The sequence below is a fragment of the Cygnus atratus genome, chromosome 5 (genome assembly GCF_013377495.2).
Source record: "Cygnus atratus isolate AKBS03 ecotype Queensland, Australia chromosome 5, CAtr_DNAZoo_HiC_assembly, whole genome shotgun sequence".
NCBI classification, from domain to species: domain Eukaryota; kingdom Metazoa; phylum Chordata; class Aves; order Anseriformes; family Anatidae; genus Cygnus; species Cygnus atratus.
The window spans coordinates 53692869-53718246 of NC_066366.1; the positions used below are offsets into that span (position 1 = coordinate 53692869).

The 25378-nt window shown below is 37.5% G+C and overlaps 1 protein-coding gene and 1 long non-coding RNA gene across 2 annotated transcripts; one reads left to right on the forward strand and one right to left on the reverse strand.

The window, feature by feature from the left end:
* Window positions 1-2780: 2780 nt before the first annotated feature.
* Window positions 2781-10742, reverse strand: LOC118258191 (uncharacterized). The gene is made up of 3 exons (XR_004781821.2): window positions 10602-10742; window positions 8341-8439; window positions 2781-3185 (listed from the first exon to the last, which is right to left on the reverse strand). It is a non-coding gene; the product is annotated as an uncharacterized LOC118258191 (long non-coding RNA).
* A 282-nt stretch (window positions 10743-11024) lies between these two features.
* Window positions 11025-22721, forward strand: DLK1 (delta like non-canonical Notch ligand 1). Its single transcript, XM_035566816.2, is given in 7 exon segments — window positions 11025-11515; window positions 12373-12436; window positions 12880-13010; window positions 17081-17222; window positions 21632-22073; window positions 22076-22294; window positions 22296-22721. Coding segments are annotated over 7 exon segments (1161 nt in total). The 5' UTR covers window positions 11025-11433; the 3' UTR covers window positions 22377-22721.
* Window positions 22722-25378: the final 2657 nt, after the last annotated feature.

Genomic DNA, 25378 nt, shown 5'->3' on the forward strand with positions numbered 1-25378 from the left:
TGAAAAGAGAGAGGAAGGGTTCTGGCTTTTATGATAATCCAAGATACTGGAGAAAACCTGGGACTGGATGGGCAGACAGATAGTGTAGAGGGAGCATGTAATGACTTACCAATGTATGAAAATGCACTGGGTGCAGCTTTTCAGATGAGGAACCACTGAGGCGAGGCACAGGAAGAAGCCACAGGGAGGAGACTCAGGAGGTGGCTCAGCTCCTCAGAAAGAAGTGGTACAGCTAGAGGAAAAGAAGGAGCAGGACTGAGTGCATGAGGGCTAGGAAAGGAGAAAACAGGACCGATTGCCAAAGGAGGCTAGTGTGAGAAACCCAAGAAAGGGTAACAGAGCCTGAGACAGGACCAAATACTCTAATGAGGAAACTTGAGGCTGAAGGAATTACCATATGGAGAAATGGTTGGAGCTGCACCTGGGATGGATTTAAAAAGCTATAAATCTCACCATTCCTCTGGTGTCAGCAAATATAGCTAAAACTCCTCTACAAAAGGTCTCATTACCCCACAAAGGACTTGCCTTGGCCAGCAGTTACTTTACTAACTCAAGCTGATGAGTTCTGTGCAGTGCCTCTAGATGTTGCTACTTCACAGGTGAACCATTAAGATGCCATAAAGATGATGCTGTGTTATGGGATATTCTTCTCCTGTTTCTGATTTAAAAACAAACAAACCACCACCACCCCCACACACAATATATATATAATATATATATATATATGTAAAATATTACCCCCACACTGCTTTTAAAAGAGCATAAAACTTTCAAAGCATCAGAAATACACTTCTCTGTGCAATCGTTCCATCAGTCTGCTTATATGACTTTATTATAATGTAAGGTTTACTTAGAGGTCATGTAATTTTATTGCCACTAGAACCAGGGCTAAGTTTTTATGGAACTGACCTGTTGTGAAGGTGAGCTATGGCTGAGAAAGGTGCATGGTCTACAGGACCACAGGTCAGAAGGTATGCACAGAGGCAAGTAGGAAGAGAAAGTCTGATTTCTGCATTATGCTTCTGCAGAATTATCCTCTACTTTGCCTCTCTCCATAATGTTGTTTACAATGCTAGGCAAGTCACCAGAGCCAAGCTATTCATGTGTGGTGATTAATTATGTTTTACTCATTATCTGGGTCTCTCACTTGAGCCTGAATTGAAAAGGTGTTGAGCTTTCACTACTACCTTTCACATCTATGAGAGCTGTGCTTTGAATATCTGATGTGCTAATGTGCACTGAAAAAATGTCTTCCATTGGCAACTAAAAATGAGCAGAAAATGTTTGTTTTAATTCCTTTTGTTCCCCAGTACTCCAGATATAAAATGTATATACAAGTACTGCCTTTTGTTATAGAGAATTCTGAAAATGTGTTCATTTATGTTTGTGTACCTATTGGGTGTTTATACAAACAGCATGAAAAGTCTGAGAGAAAATTCAGTAACAGTCTTTAGAAGAGATTTTGAGAATTGCAGGAGATAAGGCAGAGGAAGTACATGAATAAACAAAATACTGAAAAGCTATTTAGAAGGTGTACTCAGTCAGGCAGATGTACCTTGAAAAAAACATTATGTAATGATGAGATTGTTGGTGGAATTGGAAAGCAAATCACAAAGAGTCAAATTAAGTTTGCATACAGACCTTGATTCTTGCTTTTCTTTCTCAATAATAATATAATAATTGGGCAGGTTTTGTACATACTCATACATTCCTCAACAACGACAACAAAACAACAAAAAATATTGAAACAATAAGAGAATGCCATTCTTCTGAGGCACGGGGATAGTGCACTTTTTCTAAATCAGTGTGATTTTGTTATTTGGGTGTTGCTGTATCCTAGTCTGTTGTTCTGCCTTGATTTTTGTGTTCTTTCACATTCTGAGTAAGAGTGTACCTTTTTATGTATTTATAAAATGTTCTGCGTAGTCAGATTCCAGTTCTGACAGCAGCTTCCAGATGTTTAATGCAACACAAATATTAAATTATCTTTGTATTGTCAAAATGACTAGGAGCCCATCAGGGAGACTGGTATTATAGAAAAGCAAAGTAAAAAGGCAGTCCTTGACCTAAGGAATTTATAAATTTAAAATAACACGCAGCTACATTAATAAGTCAAAAGCAAACTATACAGTAATAAAAAGGAGTTGTCATATCTACAAAAAAAAAAAAGTAGATTTACTGTTGTTTAGTTGCTTTATGCATTTATGCAAATGTAATTGAGAGCACTGTTGTATGTTTCATATTTGGCATGCTCACCACTGCTTTCCAGAGCTGAAGTTAAAGGGACACCTAATTATTCTCCACGTCATTAGAGGCTTTTAGCTGTAGTAAGCAAGATGCAAACCAGTGATCAGCTAACATGTAACGGATATTTTGTTTCCATTTCCCAAATCCCTGTTGTGTCCCCTGTATATCACCATCAAAAAAAAATAAATAATTTTCTTAAGGCATCAGAAAATGAGAGAATAAAACAATGTCTATATGACAGTAATGGTGTACAACTGAATCAGACAATGAAGTTATTCAGGGTTACTGCATTATGCAAGAGAGTAGGATGCAAAAGGCATGACAAATTTCTGTTTGAAGATGGGAAGACTTTAGTGGGAAAATCACACTTTCATACAAAATTCCTAAAGATTATTGCACTTGGAAGAGAAATAGCACATTTGTACATGTGTTCAACATTCACAAACAATATGTAGATAAAAAAAATAATTTATAAAAGTCCGGCAAGTGTGAACAATTTATAGCTAGCATAATTCATGGTAGCAGTGAAAAAAGGGATGTTGAAAGACAAACACACAAAATGACTATTTCAAGAATGTAAAAGCACCCTATAACAGAATATCCATATCTCATCTTAGTTTGGGAAACAGAAAATGTACCCACTTCTGGCACAAAGAACCAATATCTCCCATGCAAATAGCCACCAGGACAGGAAATTCAGATTGCAGAACTCTGTACTCAGTTGCAGTTTTAACATGATCTGATGGAGCTCCATCTCCTTTTTTCCTCTTTAATTTCTTTCTTGCTCTTTCCAAGGCTGTGTTTCATTCCAAAGGTGGCAATATAGTAAGAAGAAACAAGGATGCAGGAGACCTGACCATGCATACATGACTTTGCCACAAGTATGCTGTGTGAGTTTGAGCTAGTTACTTTCCTTCTCTGTGCCTCAGCTTTTCTCCCTGTGAAATGAAGTCAACAACAAATTCCTGGGCAAAAGCAGGATCTGAGTGTACTCTGCAGTGAATAAAAATACTTGTTCTTGCATATCAAGCTATTTGTCTTTCTTTGATTTGCAAAACCTCATTGGTTAGATCTGATTCAGGGAAAAACAAATCACAGCTAATTCAGTCTGGCCTCGGCCATCGTCTTAATCTTCACCAGAAAAGGAATAGAGGTGTTTCAGTCAACAATGACAACAGTGAGATTCCTGCTTAATCCATTTATAATTTTGACCTCAAACCATGCTTTATAAAACCATTCCTATTAGTGTGCATTCTACATTAATATCTATTAAGTAAAGAATCACTGGAAATCTATCCCTGAAAACTGTCTTTCTAAAGTTATAAAATATCTCAGGGCTGATATAGGAACTACAGGGTAAAGAATGTGCCTTTTGTTGTGTGAGAACTCAGGCTTCTTGACTGCACGTTTTTTTCCAGATTTAACAATTTTAAATATATTATTGTGGTAACATTATTGAACGCTTGTCCTTCACTTGTAAATTCTTTCACTTTAAGCTGAGACTAGAAAGAAGAAAGATTTCCTGGAAAATTTAGAGCTCAGACATAAATGAAACTAAAGGAAATAGGTTGCATATCTTTGGGAGGATATTACATTTATAAAGGGTTGATATTTTGCCAATCTCTATTTCTCTTGTCCTCGGTACTAGACTGAGGAAAAGGACTTCTGACTATGGAAAATAAGACTGCTTCTGGCATGTACTAGTTTATTACTCCCATTATATGTTCCTTCTGGTTTGTGTTCTTTTTATTTCTCAAATAATTATTTTATGGCACCAATTGTTACAAAACTTTAGCCTTACATTTACAACTGGAGAAATACTCTCGAGGCAGTTTCTTTATGTGTCCCTTACACAGAAGGTAACAATGCGCTGATAGAGAACAGCAGAAATTTTATCAAAACTGATCATTTCTTTTGGTTATAGAATATTCTGTAACAAAGTAAAGATTAAATAAACCTAGACAAAATGCAGAGTAAATACGGTAAAGCAAATAGAACTTAGATAATGTTTCATTTTATAGATAGCATTATCATTAGAAAGGGCAATGAAAAACGTTATAAAAAAAATTTATAAAAAAGTAGCAGGAGAGAAACCAATTAGAAACAGTACAGAAAAAGAAAGAATTCTAAAACTTAGCAATGTTTATGATGCTGGAGGGGGGAACCAAACAAAGAACTGTGAATTGACACTATCTATGTATAAAACAGACAGAAATTCAGACAAATAAACATATATTAAATTAAAAAAAAAAAAAAGTGACCAGAGAAAGGGGTTCTGGTTTCTTTGTCAGAAGACAAACAAAGTAAAAATACCAGAAAGTTTTTGCATGTGACAGGAAACCGATAGCAGACAATAAATACCCATATGTGGGTGTGTATAAATAAAAGCAACAGAACTGTTAGTTATCAGTCATATACAAGAGAAGTAAACACGATATCTTTCCATTAAAATGGCATAAAACAAGAGAAAGTACTAAGACTGAAAATAAGAGCTTGCTTCTGCAGTTAGGAAAAAAAAACAAAAAAAAAAACAAACAAACCCTGCTGAGATTAAAGCAAAATCAAAGATCAAACAGCAGATAGATTTCTAACCACAGTAGTGAGTCTAGAAGGCATGTGGATTGGTTTTTATTTGTTATTTTGCCAACCACCAACTTCTCCCTGGGTTATTGCAAGCACCTAAAGCTTCCATCAAGACCAGTTCAAAGCTTTAAAAACAGCAGGCACCTCTAAGGATCAGAGCTCAGTCTGAAACTGTTAGTAGCAAAAGACACTAAAAATTTTATACTATAAAGTTTTTTAGTTATCAGAGTACCTCTTTTTTTATACTGATGTATATGTTTTTGTACTGATATATGTTTTTTATACTTGCTCATGCATTTATTGTATATATTTCCCTTCTGTCTGTTTTCCTGTTCACTATTCATATCTAGATGCCACGCGTAGAGATATAGAGATATCAAATACAGAGGTCATACGTAGGTATATTCTACACACACTTAGAAACATATGGAACTGTTTTCTCTTTCTGGATCATCCATATGTGGACAATTCTCAAAAAAACTTGGTTGGTGGTTCAATTTTGAATTCCCCAATCTCAGGCATTTAATCTTCAATGTCTCACCATCATTTCAAATTCACTGTTGTTAAAAAATAAGTTGTTCATTTTGATATATATCTGTCTCACAGCAAACTGTCTGTTTTTCTTTATAAATATCCCTTTCAGCCAGAAGACAGAATAATTTATTTCATCCATTCAGATAACCATAAGAACGTACTGCCTTAATACACAGACTGTTTCTCCTTTTCTTGTTTTTTTTCCTGTATACACAGGCAGCCCCTTCCCTGAAATGAACTCTCAGATCTAGCTAGGATTCATATAGGAAGTAAAATTACTTTACTAGCCTCAGGAAAGTCTTTAAAAATACATTTTAAAGTGTAATATCACTAACATGATAGCAAAATATTCTGTTTACTCACTGACTATTAAGAATCTATGTGCGTTTTCACTGCACCAAATGTTTCACACTGCAGGAAAAGAAAACGTAATGAGGTGGTATAAATTACCAACTGAACATTGTCTTCATGTCAAAACAGGTAAAGAATGTTGGATGTATTATGATACAAACTTCCTGGCTATATTGAAATCTGTCAGACTGTTAGGCATCTTTTAAAAATTGGAAGGATTCAGGCTTTTTTAGCAGCAGTTTGAGGGGAACATCTTCTAGATTGAAAGATATTATTTCAGGACCAAAAATGATGGCTTTTGAAAGGGACATCTTGGATAATCCAATGCAAACAACTGCTTCAAGCAGTGATGGCTTTATATTGAACTTCCCACAACTGTAGTTAGCCGTTCTTTAAAGACATCTAATTATTTCTCCTCTAATCTGTTTGGCAAACTGTCATGCTGTCTGATGAACCTCAGTGTTAAAGAAGATGCTGGTGAAATTAATCTTTCTTCCAATAAAAGTTCTGGCCATTACATCTGCCCACTACAAATATTTGCTCCTTTCTCTTTGTTGATTTCACACATTATGATGGCTATATATTGTTTTTCTCTCTTTAAGCTAAAAAGGTCCTTCTACAATTCTCTCACTTCCTTTCAATGAATCTATTTACACCATGCTATACTTAAGTTACAGACAGACAAGTACAATATAAAGTGACAGTGATACCTTCCTAGCTCTTTGAAAAATGCTTTTGTTTAAATTTAAATATATATTTTATTTTTTGTAACACCATCAGATAAGATCTGTTTTTGTTTGCATTGAGTACAGAATCATGCTCCCTGAATATATTTTATTTTGCTGTATGCAAAATAGATTTCTCTTCCGTATTCTCATCTTTTGTGCTGTTGATAGCAGAACAGAAAACTGTCTTGTTTTATGTTTTATGTAGTAGTTTCTCAACTCTGTATTTTAGTTGCTGGGTGTATACACCTGTCACTGGAATAACTTCAAATATAGAATCTTATTGAATATTTCAAATTTGTACATTTGGGGCTTTTTCTTTACAATATCAAAGAAGGGCTACACTATGATCTTGGGGAAGGCAAAATCTCTGACCTTTCTAACACTGGGAAAGAAATTGTATTCATTTCTTGATCAAGACTTTTACATTCAGTGGAAAGCTGTCCCAGTGATGAAAGTTTTGCCTCAATCTTCAGAGTGTCCAAGATTTCATGTAATTTATTTTCTAAAACAGCTGACAGAATTCTCTGTGCTATAGTAATTGGGTGGTGGACAGCACTGAGCTAGTGCTTTGTCATAGAGAGTGAGTTTATGAGGATTTTGAGCGTTAAGCAAGGGAATAGGCTTGGCTTTAACTCTTGTAAATTACTGCTATATATTTTAGCTCTGCACACTCTGGCTACTGTTCCAATGGGAAAAAAATCACCACAGTTAAAAAATAAATATTTTGGCAGTTTCTAGCTAATTGTTGACTGCTGCTACTTCTACGTGTAGTAAAATTTGTTCTGTGGAGAAAACCTTTCTGGTTTGTGCGCCCTGGTACAGAAGGTGCTGGACAAGATGCCTGTCTCCACAGAGAAGTCTACATATGTTCACCTGCTGACTTGAAGGCAGAAATGCATACTTGAAGTGCACATGAAGACAGTAAAAATAATTTCATCTTTTTCTTGTCAGTCTTGTGCCAGCTCAGTGTGCTATCAGCTCACTGAAGAGCAGAGGTAGCAATAGTAAAGGTGGTATGAGGGGAGAACTGCAGATAGCTGTGTAGTTGGGACACAACAACAAAACAACAAGATTAGGAGAAAAGGAGAAAAGGATTGCAATCTCAGTTCCAACAAGCTCCCAGGCTGGCTCAGCCCATCCTGTCCAGCCACACACGAGGATGGGATAGGCTAACATAAAGAGTGTGAAATAGATGAAAGGCTCCATCTGCACTAATGAAGTCTGATGAGCTTATTTTTCTAAGGGACAAAGCTAACCACAGAGTACAGTATGGAGTACAAACTCGTAAAACCAGCTAATATACCTTAAAACTTTATGCCTGTGTATGTCCATGGCTGATGAGATTCTTTCGAGGGATAAAGGATGCGCCTCTGCAAGGATGAAGTTAGTTTCTGGTACTCTTATTCTATTGACAAAATATTTTTGCTCTGCCAAGGACATTGCACTGCCCTGTAACTGTTTTGTTTTGTTTTGTTTTGTTTTCTTTCTCTCTAAGATATGCATAAGGGTATCCCAAACCCCAAATTAATTATTTTTATGTCTTTCTCCCATATGACGTCTGAGATATAGTTTCTATGTGACTCTATTTTTTACCCTCAGATTTTAGCTACCAGGAGTTCTCAGGGAACTTGAGCTGTTATACTGTTGACTTGTTATGTGTTTCTCATCACAGAAGCAGATTCTCCAGATTCTTTCAATATTGAATCTCTCTCTGAATAAAAGGTGTTAGATTAGTACGTAAACAAGCACTTGGGAGTTATGAGTTCTCCTAGCTAGGACAGAACTTCAAGGATTCCTTGCTGCTTCAAGGATTTCTGGTCTTTGCAGAGCTGCTTGCAAGCTGCTGAAGGTTGAAGCACTCTGTTTCTGTGTTCAATAGACAAAAGGGATTTCTTACCAAGCTTAAATTCTTAATCTCAGTGTGCTTTTCCCAGTAGCCCAGTCCTTGAACGTGTTCATTATTCATGTCTCAGGATCCATGATAGTTGTGTGTTTTCTTGGAAAAATAAAAAAAAAAATAATATATGTATCATAATATCTCAAATTCTGGAAAAGGATCTATGAAGATTCTTTTCTTGATTCAGTTGTTGCAGTCACTGTCTTTGACGCCCTGGTTCCTGTAATGAGTCTCAAAGAAAATCTCCCAATGTCCCCAAATTTCTATGAAGCAGCATGCTTCCCGAGGATGACAAATTGTTGGGACCCACATTCCTTATTCTGTACTCACCACTAAAGAATTTTTAGATGAAACAGTGAGTACAGTTGTTAACACTTTGAATGATCTTACACAGAAAACCATATGAGATTCTTTTCTTTCCAATTTCCAATGCAAATACTTAAACAAAACAAAAATAAAAAGAAGATTTATTCTCTCAGAAGAAATCACTAAGATCTGCCAAAACCCAGTCGTTGTAATTTTCAGGGACTATTGCGATGCCTGTGGAGATTTGGATCAGAGTGGTTTTGGCAGCAAACAAGCTAAGTGAAAATTATTTGCAGTTTGGTTTTCTCAGGTAGAAGAAGGAGTGAGAAGACAATGAGTCTGGATTTGCACAACGATGGGGCTTCTGTTCTGAAATTACTTTTGGAATAGCATCAGGGCAGATTCTGTTCCAACAGGTTCTGGTTGGATATAATGGGTAGACTTCACTCTTACAAAAAGAATTCTGACTTCTTAAAAATAAAATTTGCATCTTGCATTTAGATGACCATTGAAGTAAGTAGAAAAGATGGGAAAATGGAGAATCATCCTAATTTCAGCCATCCAAGATGCACCTCCGAGGCACAGAAATGTGAAAAGTAGAGTTGTTCTAATAATAGATTTCTTTTGTTTAACAGAGTATCCAGGCAAAAAATGTAAAAAGCATGAAAACAAGCAAGAAAAACAGAGTGCAAATACTAAAATTTTTAATGGTGATTATAACACATATCACAGAATCACAGAATCACATGGATGAGGTTGGAAGGAACCTCTGAAGATCACCTAGTCCAAAACTCCTGCCAAGCAGGATCACCTAGAGCACATTGTACAGGATGGCTTCCAGGTGGGTTTTGAATATCTCCAGAGAAGGAGACTCCACAACCTCTCTGAGTTATATATAGAGAGAATTGTGAGGACAAGATTTTTCTAGTGATTTTTTTCATAAGAAATCAGTTTTTGACAATGAAGGTAGTTAACTCAGAAAATAGAACAATGTCACTGTATGTCAGACTATTATATTTACAATGCAAATGAGATCAGATAATCTGACAGTGATTAGTGTACGGATAAAATCTATGAATTCTACAGACTCTCTACTCTTAAGGTCCAAAGAATAAAGAATATAAGGAGTCATTTCTGCCAGCTAAAGGAGAGGAAGCATCACAGAACTTTTGCAGCCATTTTAACTACCCAAGTTACCTCTTGGTGAAAAATATGCAAACCAAGATCTAACATAAAAAAGGTTTCTGCATCAAGCAAAGAAGTTATGATCTAAGGGAAGAATAAACAACCCTGGACCGATTACTACCAGAGTCTAAACAAATGACTAAGAAAGGCAGGAAAAAAGTAAAGTGAACAAGACTGGTAAAGAACTGGAAAGAACTGCTGGTATTTATCCTAGGAAAGCACAAGTTCACGGAATAGCAAAGGACTGACTAGCCTACTGCTCCACATTTTCACTTCTCTGATGTCTTTATGTCCTTCACGATTCCCTAGCTGTGGCTGGGCCTGTGAACTACAGCAAAAGCTGTGGTGACAAAGTAACCTTTTTGAAACACTAGGTAGTGTTTCAGTAGTAAAAGCAAAGCAAGTGGAAAAGGCATGGAGGTATTCTGTGCCCGTAGAGCCAGATAGGCAGAGTGTATCTCAGATAGCCAAACTTCTGGAGAGACTTGAAGAAGCAGTGTCTGCCTCTCAGCCCTTACACCTAAGCACTGTTTTGTAAACCACCCCTCATTCTCCTCTTCCTGTTTGTCCTTTAATTCCCCCATAAAATTAAAAATCTGCATTATTAGAAGCAAAATTTTGCAACCTGTGATATCATTATCTTCAAGTACCAGTAAATGGGCTTTCTGAAGCTAACGTGTGCTTTTCAGTTCGTATGTGTTCAGACAGATAATCTTGAATTAGCCCATTGTAATTCTAGAGAAAAAGCAAGTGGTTTTATAGTCTCTTACCATATTATAGTGATCTCTACTTGCTTCACATAAATGTAGACAAATTGGTAAATGAGGTCTCATGGAAGTAAGCACTACACCAGAAGCAGAAGAAAATGGGTCCCTTAGGAATCCTAAAAAAAACGGCATAACTTTAAAAGAAGAAAACAAAGAGCAAGAAATACCCAGTCTATTTCCATAAGGGACTGCTCAAAGGAATAATAAAAAAGAGAAAGGAGCAGCCACAGAATAAAGCACAGAATTTAAATTGCCTAGTGGTGGAAGTAACGTTTTTTCTTCTTGATCTGTTCAGTGTATAAAAAAGAGATGTAGTTTTGGGGGCCTTTTTTTTTTTTTTTTTTTTTTTTTTAACTCTTTAGCCTCAAAAACAGAAGATGCTTTGCCTTCCTTGCTTTTGCTGGGGTCTTTCCTGAAAAAAACTTGGAGCTCTGATGTGCGTGACTAAGGAGAGAAGTCACTCGAAGGAGAGAAGGAGAGAAGAGAGAAGAAACCCGAAGCCCAGAATTAGCTGTTTGTGAACTGCTGGAGTAAGTTTCAACGAGGTAAAAGGCGTGCTTCAAACCCCCCCGCTAGACCTCCCTCCTCCCGCAGCCTTCCCAAAAGCCTTCCCAAAAGCCTTCCCTCGCCGCGATCGCACAGGGTGCGCAAGGTGCCGGCTCCTCTTTCAGCCCTCGGAGCGCCAGCACTGAGCAAGGGGCTGCCCTGGGCAGCCTTCCTCTTCCTTCTCCTCCTTCTCCTTTCCTCCTCCTCCTCCTCCCGCCCCTGCAGCGCTGCGGGTGGGGGTGCCGCCGCCTCCTCCTCCTCCTCCTCCTCCTCTTCTTCCTCCCCGGCCATGGGGCTGCGCGCCGCCGGGCTCCTCGGCTGCTGTTGCTGCTGCTGCTGCCTGCTGCCCCTCGTCCTCCCCGCAGCCCCAGGTACCGGCCGGGGGGCGGCGGGGAGCGGGGTGGGAAACTTGGCGGAGTTTGTTGGGGCCGGGCTGAGGGCGGCGCGGGGAGCCCACCCGCGGCGAACCCGAATTCCCTCGGTGCTTCCCCTGAAGCTCGCTCTGGTTGAGGGTCCTGGCTCTCTGTAGGGAGCTCTTCCTCACCCCCCGTCTGGGGGGTATCTCCACTGCCCCGCGAGGAGGGTGTCAGTGGTGGCATCGTACCGCTGAACGTGCTTGGTGCTGGTAGTTGGAAACAAACGGCAAAAAAAAATGAGACCGAGACCTCTTCTTTGTAACTTCAGTTATTCGTGTACCATTTAATCAAAATGACGATTTCTTTTTTCATCCGACGTAACGTTGAAATGAATTTAACACAAGTAAGTTGTTTTACATGGATTTTTTTTCTCTGATTAAAGGTATTTTTGAGGTTCAAGTAGTTCTAAAATAATGCAACTGGAGTCGCATGTTGTGAAATGGCATCTATGGATCTGTTTTGAAGTTTCTATTTTCAAGTAGTGTATAGCAGTGTTTTAGTTTGCATATGCTACCGTGTTTTACTATGAATCCTTTTGCAGTCCATTCTCTACATCATTCCACTCATCCTATAGAAACACTCTGTAGCATGCTCCTGATTAGGTTCACTTAACGTTTGGGAAACATCAAAAAGATATTTTAATACCCGTAACAAAAACAATCAGAATACTATGCAGTCTGGTTTCTTCTTACTATACAGTGTGGTTTCTTTTAAAACACCAATAATGTGTAGAGGACACAATATATATATATATATTTTTTTTTTCTGAGTGCTGATTTTTCTATTTTGATATTAAAAATCTCTTTTTCTAGGCGTGAACTGTAAAACTGGCTGCCACCCAGTGAATGGATTTTGTGAATTTCCCAGTGAATGCAGGTAAAAAATCTGCCAGACATGCTTGTTAGCTCAAGAACAGACTTCTACAGTAATTCATTGTCCTTGTAAAATAGACAGAAACTGAAATAATTTGTCCTCTGAAAATATGGTACTGTAATGAAGCAGCACTCTATTAGCATACAGTAACTGGAGTCATAGAGCTTAGACATCTAGATGCTTTTTTAGCCTAATTATTCCAGTAAGAAAAGACTTTACATTGATTAACATTTATTAACTTTTTGTCACTGAATTAAACAGTTTTCTTCAGATGAACTGCTTCTAGTATCCTGGAAGCACTGATGGTATCTTTTTGTTCCAATGTGCTGTATAGTCCAATTTTGTATCTGAAAGTTTATTTATTTTGCCTTGAAAAGCAGAACATCCTCGTAATTATGTTTATTAAAAATAAACTATGCCTCTATCTTGTCTTTTATCTCTTTCAGGTGTCAGCCTGGTTGGCAAGGTGCTCTTTGTAATCAGTGTGTTCCTTTCCCTGGGTGTTTGCACGGCAGCTGTGCCAAACCCTGGCAGTGCATCTGTGAAGAGGGCTGGGTTGGCAGCCTCTGTGACATAGGTTTGCACGTCTTTTCTTATCCTTGAGCAAGTGAGGTGAAACAGCCCCATCTGGTGCTGGAGACTTGCAAAAGTCCTTCTGGATAACTAAAAAAAAATACTCTGGACAGCAGCATGTAAGCCTGGAACTTCTATAATTTAGACAAATTAATGCTGTGTCTTTGGTAACTGGGCATATGTGCAAGCAGCACATAACCTCATAATTTTTTAAATATTGACCATTGTGGACAATGCTAACAAAAAAAAACCTGCTCACTTGAAGTCATATAAGTCTTTTTGATAAAAAACACACATCTTTATGTTAGATAATTTGAAATATTTACCTGACACAATATATATATATATAATAATTTATGTACAGAGAGATATGAGCTTAATAATAATGCTTCTTATTAGACTAATATTTATTCCTCAACCCAGTGATGATTCAGTGGAGTAGCATTAGTATAACTGAGAAAAAGGTCTGCCCAAGCAGGCTACTGCTGTCCTCCCAGACCTGAGGGAATAAGCACAGAGTGCACTTGCTCACCCCTTTCCTGTCAGAATGAGTCAGCTTAGCATAAGTAATTTGAAGAACTGGACTTCGCTGAGCTGGTTTGTTTTGGCTGACATAGACAGATGAGCGTTCAGCCAAGATATCCGAGGGGACAGAAACTGCATGAGCATCCAGGAGCATGCACCAGTTCAGCCTGCATAATTGCAGCTGGAAGAGGACAAGTGTCCAGGACCTTGTTCTCTCTGCTTCAAATTCAGGCTTTTGTTGTTATACAGTTTCTAATTTGTAGAGCATGGCTGTGGTCTATCAATGAATACCCAAAAGAGGGGTTAATTATGATGCAGTATGAATTGGATAAAATTTTCAAGATGACTAAAAGACTCAAGGTTTCTGGTAGTGCATCCTTGCAGTGGCATGGAGCTTGGTGCAAGGTGCTCAGGTAATCACTCACCTTCTCATCAGATTTTGCAGCCTGTATGCATCAGCTGCACACACAGGCATATTCCTTTGTTTAAAGCTAGTTCTGGTATGTTTGCAGGAACTGCAGTAGCACTGGTGCAGATGTGACTGTAAGCATTCAGAGATAAGTACATTAATTATGTTTTTCTAGCATCTCTCACTGATGTCTTCATACCTGGGACAAACAACTGGATTTTCATTATAATTAGTAAAGGGGAATGAGTCCCTCTGAATGGGTCTGTGGTCTACAATCATAGATTTCTGAAATTAGACAGAAAAATGCCCAACTGCCAACTTAAGAGGCTCAGCTCTATCACTTGTCAGTGACCATGAAGGACCAGGTTTTTTAAAGGTACCATCTACACAACAAAGTTAATATGAAGTTTTCTAGTTGGACATACTTTAAAAAAAAATAATAATAATAAAAACCTAAGCGCTTAGATGAATTTCTAAGCACTTAAATATTTCTGAGCTTTGTACCTTCCTCTCTTACAACTGGTATTTAGGATGGAAAACAGTTCTTTTGGACCTATACCGCTACCTTTATGGAAAAATAATAGTTTAATACATATTCATTATGATAGTTTTATAAGACAAAATAGATATCTCTTGTTTAAGTCCAGAAACTATTACTTTTTGCAACGCTCAGTGTTACCTCAGAGTCTTCTTTGCCAATTTGCATTTAGATCCCCATGAAGATGTACCAAGAATTCTCAGCCAAAAAGAAATAACTATCTTTTCATGTGGAGGGACACATTATATTGAAAGTCTTACATCTCAGTGGATTTACCTCTTCTAAATGCAACAAGGGATCAAGAGTCCTAGTTTCCTTGCCACTGGAAGGTTGTTCTACTGACCCATGAAAGCACTGTAACCAAAAATGGGGTTAATTGCTCAAACACTGATCTCCACATCCTTTGCCAAAAGGTTGTGTTGGTTTTGGTTTCCTGGCTGTATAAAGTCATTACAGACTGCTATAACTCATTAACAGGTACCACTAAATGAAACTTGATCAGGTTAGGAGAAAGGACAAAAGGACAAAATGATGGTTCCCATTCATTTGGGGGCCATTGTTATATACACATAACTATCTTTTAAATACGGAAATACAAACATATCAATTTTTACCATGCAATATGAGATTCCTTGCCTCCCTCTTCTAATACTGTATTTTTATGTGTGATGACAGGAGGCCAAAACTGTCATAATCTCACATGCAAATGTCATTAATTGACATTTTGTAGCTACTGGAAACAATTTTTAGCTTCAGGCATGTAATCAGATAAGCCTTGTCAGAAAGCTACATTTATATTGTTTCTGTGGAGGTTGACAGAAGGTCATTAGTTTGGGGGTTTTCTTGACAAGCTTCCTTTTTGCTGCTGTAGAAAGTGTAATATTTGCCAGGGAATTTCTGGCATAGCCACTGTTTTAATGTTGCCAGCTGTCAGCAAATACCGACTCACCAGGATGGCAAAACCCAGATATGGGTCCAAAATTCACTTGGCCACTGCTGTTAACATCTGAAATTTCTGTAAAATATAGATACGGTCTCAGCACCTTATTTGCTTGCTAAACACCAGAGAAAAAGAGGTAACTTTGAATGGTGGTGTTCTCTTTCTCCATTTTCTAGGAAAGTTAGTGTACAATCTCCTTAGTATGGGTCATGGAACTTCCTTTCTGTAACAGTTTGAGGTTATCGAGTGATTTGCTAATGCCTCTGATTGTGTAGCTTTTATATTTACCATAGGCTATCTGGTTTTCAGCTCAGATGAAGAATGACATACCTTATAATTTATAGGCTTGCAGATTATAGGTTGTGTTTGATCCACTGTAAATATATAGGCCAGGATTAGTGGTATCATTTATGACTATTATTGCAACCACTTGGACAGGCATGGCACTTAAAGAGAGAAATTGGTGTTGATGCTGATGATTAACCTCTTTGCCATGGGCTGCACCACCTGCCTGCCTGAGTGCCATGGTATCTTATCCTCTGGAAACATTCTTGAAATCAGGTATATGTACACCTGGAACCAGGATGCACAGAGCAGGGTTTCCCTCATTCATGATTATTTTGGTCCATGTGAAAACTGGAGCTTACACTCATAGCACTTGCAAAGTGGATGTCTTATAATGAGAACAGGCAAACATATTAGAAAATAGAGCTCTTTATCCAAGGAAGATTATATTCAAAAGCTAAGGCTATTGAAGTGTTTTGCTGTGGTTAAAATTTTGCAGTAGCTCATGATACCATCTACCTTTCATGTTATGCTGTGGGAACTAGAATATAAATGCCCTTAAATCCTTTTTCATCTTTTCAGAAAGTGTGTTTATGCATGGGAGTGTTAGAGGCATCATATAACTTGCAGCCAGCTCTCCAGTGCAGCTGCTCCATTAGTTGGCTAAAATATGCACTTGTTTGTTTATTTAATTTTAATTATTTTAAAAATTTGCTAATCGTTCAAGTGGGAAGTCACTCAGTAGGGAAACAGTGAAGAAAATGAGATGTGTGACTGGGTGAAAACACACCATACAGCTCTCCTGGTACAGTTATGTAAGGGTTAGATGCAGCCAAGCCAAAAGATGAAATCTTAAGAGACTTAGTAACTTGCTGATCTCTGTTGTTATGAAATGTTTGTTCATAAGCACATAATGACAGGTTGTTGGGCAGGGAGCGGGGAGAATTCCCTGTTCCATTTTACTTTGTCAGAATTCTGTTCATGGATAAGCCAAGGCTGTGAGAGGATGACTATACCCCTTAGAAGTTCTTTCTCCCTTACTATTTTATTGATAATATAAATTATTTATAGACTGGAAGAATTCAAAACCATTTTGTAAGTTGGAGCTAGGAAGAGAAACAAGCTCAAAATGCTTGTAATAATTGAACAATCTGTTCTTCATTTTAACAGAGGGAGTAATAAATCAAAACTTGTAAAATGCAGGATGAATGATCATTAAAGCTATGTTTTATTTAAACTATTCTTTACTATTTACAGATTCTTTCTCCTAACTTTATTTGAGCCCTGGCTCTGGTCATCTGCTGACAGTTTAGATTTCATTTTATTGAAAAGTGTTTTAATACAACTAAAAAATATGTTTTGTTTGTTTTTAAACAGATATTCACCCATGTTCTGCAAAGCCCTGCATCAATAACTCAACATGTATAGAGACTGGTGATGGAGGATATATTTGTCTGTGTGCCCAGGGATTTACAGGAAAAAACTGCCACCTCAAAAAAGGACCTTGCATTATTAATGGGTAAATATTGATTTCTGATGTGAATTTAAAATCTACATTCCTACTGAACATTCTTCAGATTTCTTAGCTAAGTGGAAATATCTCTATGCTAAAATATGTAATTCTTCTGCTAGGACAATTATTTAGTTGCTGATATTTTTAGCAAACTTCACAAATCTGTTCTGTTCTGAAAATTTTACACATTAACAATATGAGTTCATGCACATAATTTGAGTACTAAACGTGATAGTTTGCACACTTTGTTGTGATGAATTTATGCCTTGCCATGATTTTAATAAGTAGTAACCTGCCATCCCATGTTCTCACCTCTAGTGAGGGATAATTTTAGGTAAAATCAAGGTACAGTAATAAGAACGGTAACCGACCCACAAGCTCTCTGCACAAAATCACCTAGTTCACCAGCCTGTCATTTTCTTACCATATATATGATGGTATGTCAACGGTTTACTGAGGGAGACAATCTCAGTTCTACCAGAAGAGGATGTGGGAGGGGATTTCCTTCCATTCTCTAAGAGAAGTAAGATGTTAGAACAGTGTTGGGAGCAGGTTGAAGGTGATACTTCCCCTCTGCTCAACACTGGTGAGAAACATCTAGAGTACTGGGTCCAGTTCTGTATTTTCCACTACATGAGGATGAGGTCATACTGGAGAGAGTCCGGCACAGGCCCATGAAGATGATGAAGGGACTGGAGCACCCCTCCTATGAGGAGAGGCTGAGAGAGCGGGATTATTTAGCCTGGAGAAGAGCAGGCTCTGTGGGATCTTTTCCATGTGGATAAATACCTGGTGAGGGAAGCAAAGAAGATGGAGCCAGGCTCTTCTCAGAGGTGCCCAGTGACAGGGCAAAAGGCAACGGCAACAAACTGAAAAGCTTACAGAAATATAACTGGTAGGACAACGTGAAAAAAAAAAAAAAAAAAAAAAAAAAAAAAAAAAAAACAAGGGATAATGTTTTAGCTTTAAAAAATTTGTGAATTGTTTTGGTTGAAATCTAGAATTATCTATTGTCTTCTGATTCATCAAGGATCTAATCCCATAACCATACAGAATGTCCTTCTGGTGGATGCAAGCCTGATAAAGATATCACCTTAAAATGACAGTTTTCTCTTTTACCAAGATTTCCTTATTTCTCTGTAGCTCCCTATTAATACCTTCTGGTTCTCTTTTTGCTCAGCAACAGATAATTATTAATATTCAGACCTTCCTTTGGCTAAATCTTCCTGAAGTCCTGTACACTCTTTTTTAAGGAAAGTATATTGTCATTAATTCCTTTCACTGTCTCTGGCAAGAATTAGCGATTCTTACAACTTTATATCACTGGAAGTTTTTCCCATTTCTTTCAAGTGGGAGCTAGTAACACAGTTCTGAGATTACTTTCAGCATCTAGCTGCTCTGAGTTGCCTATTTCTCTTCATTGACAAAGGATTTTTAAGTTGTTTACAAACGTCTTGTATGACATCCAAGGTACTTGCCTAACATAGGTGTTGTGAATAGCTTGGTTTCTCCACTTTTTATCTGTTGAGCAAATATTTCAGTAATTCAGTGTGGGTGTATAGTAACTATCACAAAGGACAGGTGACATACAGTATCAATGGAATAACACAGGTTAGTTCCATGTAAAATTCTCATGATTTTAAACTGATGAAACTACACTTTTATGATAATACTCTCAGTTCAAACTGAATACTCATGAGATAGTTTGGAAATCATGAAAAAAAAATCATAACAAATCAACATTCTTGAAACAGCAATTCCTTTTTTCTAGGAAGTTGTGTCTTTCTGAGGATAATGAGCAGAAGACAGCTGTAGTGGAACAAGAGTGTTCTCACTATAAGCAGTACATGTCTACTAATATTTTATAGTCCACTGGAGAGTGCACCTCAAATCCTGGAAAGAGACCTTATCATAAGAGGTCATCTCACTTTCATCCCACTTCTGTATCCCACCTCTCTGTATCAGTGGCATGGTTAAAAATGTTAATATTACTAAATACTGCCACTGGTTCCTAAGTTAATATTCATAGATAGTACCAAGACAATTCACAAATCAAAGTAATTTTTCTGGTGTCTTTACAAAATCTAGCAGGTGTATCTGTGTTAGTGACATCTGTGTGATGTTTTGAAGATTTGGTCTCAAGCAGAGAACCAGAAGGTGCTTTCTGAAATGAAGGCAGAGTATCTGGAAAGCGAAGAAGTGGTAGGTCCATGTTTCCACAGTAAGTTCTTCATGCACCACCCTTGCTGAACATGCCTTAAATGCCAGAAATATAAAGTAACTGAATGTATTCAAGGAGATTACTAATATCATATTCACTTAAGCATATTAAAACATAGGTAAATGAGATTCATTAGTAAATAATACACTTTCAAAATGTTTCATGTTTCTTCTAAGCAGTTTTTATTTTTTTATACTTATGAGAAAGCATAAAAAATAATTTTGTATAAAAATTAGGAAAAAAATCATTTTACACTTACATTCTCCAGCATTTTCTTCCAATTTCCCTGGAAATTCCCTACATTTCTGCAATTTGACCTGCACATGAGGGTTCCAATTTCTGCATATTGCCAGATCCAAAACAGTTAGTCTGATTTTCCATGAGACCTGTAAAGCCAAGAGAGGGTGCAAGACTCTCCAAGACAGATCATAACCATTCAATAACTCAAGGACTGTACAGCTACAGGTTCCATGTTTTGCTTAAAGCGTACAGAGAGGCTGGTGATTGTAGCAAAAACTCCTCATTTGCACAAGCACCTCATGTTGTCACCAGACTGTCCTAATAAGTGCTATGGCAAAGTCCAGCTACAACTCATTTTGCTTTCATAATAAAGTTTCCAGACTTCCAGTGTGTTCTTTTGGTAACATTTTTTTCCAGATAACAGTTACAGTGAAGGACAATATGAGAGGACAGAGAGGGTTTTTTGTGTGTGTGTGTGTAAGTAGTGAAAAAAAGCAGGCAGATGACCACTTTACCACAGTAGTCCATCTCTCCTTATGAGTGGCCACCAATTGTTTGCACCAGAGTTGCTCAGGGTGGCCTGTATGATAGCTACTCCCATAGAAACAACTGGGCACTTGAGAAGTTCAGCCTTATCCCACCAGTGGTCAGGGGCCATTTGTAGTCAGGAGCTTATTTTACTTTCACTGTTGTCTCACTCAAGGCATCAACAGATTTCTTAAACCTCTGTATCCCAGTATAAGAATCTGTAATGGCCACTGACAAATGTTAAATGTCAGCTTTCACAAAGCTGCAGATGTTCAGTACCTCTAGGGATTTCCCCTGGAAATGTAACATGTAAAAAATGCTTGGACTTTTCAGCTGTATCCTGGTACTGTGCTGTATGTCTTTAGAGATTTATAACTGTTAGGAAAACTAGTCAGATAGGCTTGTTGCTACCTTTGTCAAGTGTAATGTTGCCTTTCATTGCCTCAGATCCATTTTTAAAAGGTAATTTTTAAATGCTTTGTTCATGTACAATGAATTGCCATGAAAGTGGCTTTGGTCTTTACTCGTAAACACGACCCCAGGCCCCTTTTCAGCCAACAAGACCAGTTAAAGGACCACATCTGCTTTGAATAGCTCCACTGAATTGGCAGCTTTTGTGCCTTTCTGTCGGTAGGTGGCCCTATCTTTTGGCCATACACCTGGTAAGGCACAGTGACATTGCAAAGGTGAAAAAAATAAAGTGACTTGACATCACTTAAAACATAGTACCAGGTTATTAATAATTAAGTTCTCAAAAGGTTTGGAAACATTTGGTTTCCTCTTGTCTTGTTCTCACATTACGGCTGCTTTGCTAATGCTGACACCGTCTCATTTATATTTTTATTATATTTTTTTTTTCAAAATTCTTTGCTCAACAACAGTTTGCAGAAAATTATCTGTTTACCTTTACATTTTTTATATGTCATGGAGCAATACAGAGGCAAAATAAAAGCAATCCGCTTCGCATCTCACTGCTATTGCAGTGTTTTGCTCTGCCAATACCATACAGAGACTATTTTATGAATAATCAGGTGGAAAAGAAAGTCTTGCTGCTAATGTCATTGTTCAGTCTTGTCTAAATAGTAGCTCAGCTAAATAGCTCTAAGCTTATGAAAACATTAGGAAACATAATTTGGAAAAATATTTGAAATAACTTAAAATCACTTCACGGCTCTTCACGTTGGATTTATATAGTGGTGTATTAATCCTGTCTGAAGGGTCAGCAGAAGATATTATAATCTGTATTAACAAAGCTGTTGAATAAATTCATTCTTGATTCAGCTTGACTGATTTAGTAGATTTGCATTAGGTTTTGGCTCTTCTGAAGAAAACCATTTCCTTTTATTATACAAAGTGTTTCCTAATAGCTTCTATCCTTGGACTGTGATTCAGTTCTGTGTATGTATGTGTTTGTTCTCTATTCTAGCTCTCCCTGCCAGAATGGAGGAACATGCATCGATGACAATGGTTTTGCACCCCATGCTTCCTGTCTGTGCCCTTCTGGTTTTGCTGGCAACTTCTGTGAAATAGATAGAGATGACTGTGAATCCAACCCATGTGAAAATGGAGGAACATGTACAGATATTGGTGCGGGTTTCAGCTGTTTTTGTCCCCATGGCTATACGGGAAAGCTCTGCAGCAGCCGTGTCATATTCTGTGCAAGTGGCCCATGTGAGAATGGAGGGACATGCAGCGAACACCCACAGGGAGGATTTGAATGCATCTGTAAGCCAGAATTTGTTGGTGCAACCTGCAAACATCCCAGCAAAAACACAAGTCTCTTTGGAGTGAATACAGGCACAAAGCATATGCAGAATTACAAGCTACCCCCAAAAGCTCATCACAGATCAGTGCATCATCAAGAACAGGAATCCTGAAAATAACAGTGAAAGAAACAATCCAAAATGCAGATCCCTTGCTCAGTAAAAGCCAAGTGATATGTTTTGTTGTACTGGGCTTACTTACATGTCTTGTTGTCTTGGGTACAACTGGGATAGTATTTTTTTCAAAATGTGAAATGTGGCTTGCTAATGCCAAATATAGTCATCTTCTACGCAAGAAAAAGAACTTTTTTCTGAAGTCTAGCAATGGGGGAAAACCTCTCTGTTAATATTATCTTCCCAGAGAAGATCAAATTGACTAATTACACTAAGAACTACACTGCCATCTAGGTCCTTGAAAGCTTAAAAAACAACTTGCAACTTTTCATAGCAATATGAAAAAGAGATTGAACTTGTTACCTGTGGCTGGCCTCAATATTTGTGGGTACATTTGGTGTAGCTTGTGCTGAGTGATAATGAAGAAAATTTTAATGTATATGTATTGCTAAGGATTTTTTCATTCCCCCAAATAAATGTAAAAAATAATAATTAAAAAAAAACAAACAAACTAAAGATCAGGGAATGTTAATCTGATTTACTTTCAAGGCAGCTATTTTTTGTAAAATAAAATGTAATTTACCACTGGAACTGTTTTGCAGCTTTCTTGCCTTGTGCTTAGTTTATTTGGTAAATATAGTACCTGTAAATTAATCAATTATGCTTTATTATTTTATTTTATTTTCAATAAACAGCAGATAAGGGCTATACTGGTTTAATTATTGATTTGTAAATGCTATACTTCAGAAAACTTGTCATAACTGTCCCTGTCTAATTCTTCTTCCATCTACGATAAATAAAAACATTAGCAATTGGTATCAACAGGAGCAACCTTGCACTAGTATCTCACCTATCCAATCAGTTTTGCTAATTTTGCACACCTATAAGGTAAATTACTCTTCCTATAGAATCTAATAAGTCTTTGTGATATTAATTTCAGGTTACAGGTCTCTATTGCTTTGGATGGTGCCTCCATAAATTGTTTATCTACCAACATATTAAAAAGATGTTTAACATCTTAGGTCAAACTTTCTGTATAGAGACCTGGTCAAGATTTAAAGGATCTGATTCTGATTTTTCCGTACATACTTCTCAAAGAACTCTGCCAAGAGAAGTATCTTTCATGCTGGTGTTGTGAGGAGAAATGAAAAGATAGATGTCATCTGAAAGAGGATGTTGCTTTAAATTCTTCATTTTTGCTTTTTCTCTATCATATTTCATGGAGTGGACATGATTTTCAAGAATGAAAAGCATCCCTGGGAACAGGCAAAAGACACAACATTTTCATGGGCCTGAGGGCACTAATACGTCTTAACATCCCTGACCACTCCCACCTGGAGCCTCCACCCACTCCCTGCACATGGTCCTTTTTCAGCTCAGCCCAGGGTTATTGGTCCTGGTTTGAGCTTTGTTGCAGGAGTGGGGGTCTCCACCTCTATCACTGTTCCTGGATGAACCTCAGACCTGTTTCTGTAGGTAGCCAGCCCATCTGTGGGATGGACCCCTTGTGCTTGTGTTGCAGATTGTCTCCAGGTTTGCTTTCAGACCTATCCCCGGAATGGATCTTGGACCTTTGCTCCTCTCATGTCTCCTTTTGTTGTGTCTGGGACTGTCAATAGATTACAAGGACCAGTTCGGTCCATGTGTTTAGCACCAGTGGGACTGCACTGTTTAGACCTTTAAAAATAAAAAATCACTTTGAATAGTGATACCTTAATATGTCTGTAGGTGCCCTTAAGAAATAATTTACTTCCTCAGCCACCCCAGATAAGAAGCTTCTTAGAAGCTTCTAAGCTGTCTGGTAAGAAAGATATTCGCAAATCCATTAATAGCTGCTCAAACAGCTTGCCTTTTTTTTTTTTTTTCCTCCCTCTTTTCTCTCTCTCTCTTTCTCTCTCTCTCTCCCTTTTTTTTTTTTTTAATAAATAAATGCACTATTGAAGTACATAGTACAGGACATTACCATAGCATATTTTTTTGTTGACACATCCCTTAATTGTTATGAGTAATAGAGCAAGTTTGCATCATTGTTGATAATATTTGCTTGTATCATATCTTTATGATGTTGTGCAAAGAAGAAAGCTAGCAGGGAAAATGATATTGACATGCTTTTTTGGAAAGTGCTGGCTTATAAATAACAAGATGAAAAATTTTTAAGTAAACAGATGGTCCCTCTCAAAACTATTGTTGAGAAGATGAATGTTCATCAAAACCAGGAACTTTTCAACCAATGGTAGCAAAGATGACTTAGAAATCCAGATGAAAGTGAAACCAGGTATGCAGGATCGAAGATGAAGCCATAGAACTTGAGCTAGTAGAATTTACATATTTCTTTTAAAGAAATATATTTTAAACATGTATTTCAGGGTTTTATTGTTTGTTTGTTTGTTTTGTTTGTTTGTTTTCTTGTGATCTACTCTGTGATAGAACTATTTTAGTATAAATTTGGATATAATCAGAAAAGTGGAATAACTCCACTGGGTAAAAAGTGGAATAACTCCACTGGGTAACTTGAACCTCACAGCTTTGATTCAAAACCAGTCAAAACACTAGATATCCACTAGGAATAAGCGATCAAATTCCAGACTCATGTCAAAATAGCAAAACTCTCAGTTTTATGCACCTCTTGAAAGGAACCCAGCTGCCCGGTCTAATGAGGCAGTAGCAGAAGTGTGGCTGAAGTATATCTGTCCTTTCCACCCTTAAACTTCTGTTGAGTAATTGAAGCATATTTTTTGTCTGTCTTCTCTGTCCTGCAGTGCACCTACAGTTTGTCACTCTACTGTCTTTTCCCGTTATTTCTGATGCCAGAGCCATCTGTTAAGGCACTCAGAAGTGTTGTTGTGTTGTGTTTTTTTCATTTGTTTGTCGTTTGTTTAGTCCATTCAAGTTTTGTTAAAAATTATTTAAAGTTCTCTTCACTCCAAATGGCAAGCTCTCTGGGAGAAGGTAAAGAAAGTGTTCAAAGCATTTCACAGTTTGCATTGCAATATTCATGTTTTTGTTGTTCAGCAGACTGACATGCTTTGTTCAGGATCCACTAGGGTGTTAGACTAAGAGCAAAGGCAAAGAGCAGACTAGTCTTTAGTTATCTACGTAAAAAAATGGAATATGAAAATATTTTGGTAGATCTGTGATACCTGAAGATTATCAACAACTGAAATTGAATCAGGAAATTTGGTTTAAGTGTAGCAAGTCCTTAACTCAGTCATAAGTCAATATTGTTTTTTACACTTATTCTTAAATCTTGAGCTATTTCTTTGAAAGCAAATGAGGGAAAGACAAAGCAAAGCAAA